Source organism: Myotis davidii, unplaced genomic scaffold (assembly GCF_000327345.1).
Source record: "Myotis davidii unplaced genomic scaffold, ASM32734v1 scaffold2107, whole genome shotgun sequence".
NCBI lineage: Eukaryota > Metazoa > Chordata > Mammalia > Chiroptera > Vespertilionidae > Myotis > Myotis davidii.
Window position 1 is genome coordinate 86,536 of NW_006297596.1, and position 589 is coordinate 87,124.

General features: G+C 53.8%; 1 protein-coding gene across 1 annotated transcript in view; it reads left to right on the forward strand.

Annotated features, from left to right (window-relative positions):
• The window catches only part of LOC102758593 (carcinoembryonic antigen-related cell adhesion molecule 6-like), a gene marked incomplete at its 3' end in the record, with an annotated part of 19,257 nt that extends 18,674 nt beyond the window's left edge, over positions 1-583 (forward strand). The window contains exon 5 of the mRNA XM_015570193.1: positions 315-583. Coding sequence (XP_015425679.1) covers positions 315-583 — 269 coding nt within the window. The remainder of the gene's footprint in view (positions 1-314) is intronic.
• Positions 584-589: the final 6 nt, after the last annotated feature.

The window sequence follows — 589 nt, forward strand, 5'->3', positions numbered from 1 at the left end:
GAAAGAGTCACACAAAAGTCAATGGGTGGAAAATGCCACCTGGTGATGAAGATCCTGAACACACGCTATAAGGCACCTGGTGCTAATACCTCAGATAACCAGGAAGACAGGTAGGGGTCATCCTGAGGTGATGAAGGGCAGAGGGGAGGTATAGCCCTCTCCTTACAGACTGTCACCTGAACAAATGTCCTCACCCTGCAGAGGTCAGAGTCCTCCTCTGGTGACCCTTACAAACATCACTGTGGACTGTGAGTGACTGACATCACTGTGGAAGGAGCCCACTCTCAGTCAGTCACCTCCTCTGTTCTCCACAGAGCCCGTGGGAAAGCCCTCCATTCGAGCCAGCAATGCCACAGTCACAGAGCATAAGGACGCGGTGGTCCTGACCTGCATCACAAATGACAGGGGGATCTCCATCCGGTGGCTCTTCAAGAACCAGAATCTCCTGCTCACATACAGGATGAAGCTGTCCCAGGGCAACAGCACCCTCACCATAGACCCCGTCAGGAGGGAGGACTCTGGGGATTATCAGTGTGAGGCCTTCAACCCCGTCACTTCCGGCAAAAGTGAGCCCCTAAGGTTGGATGTG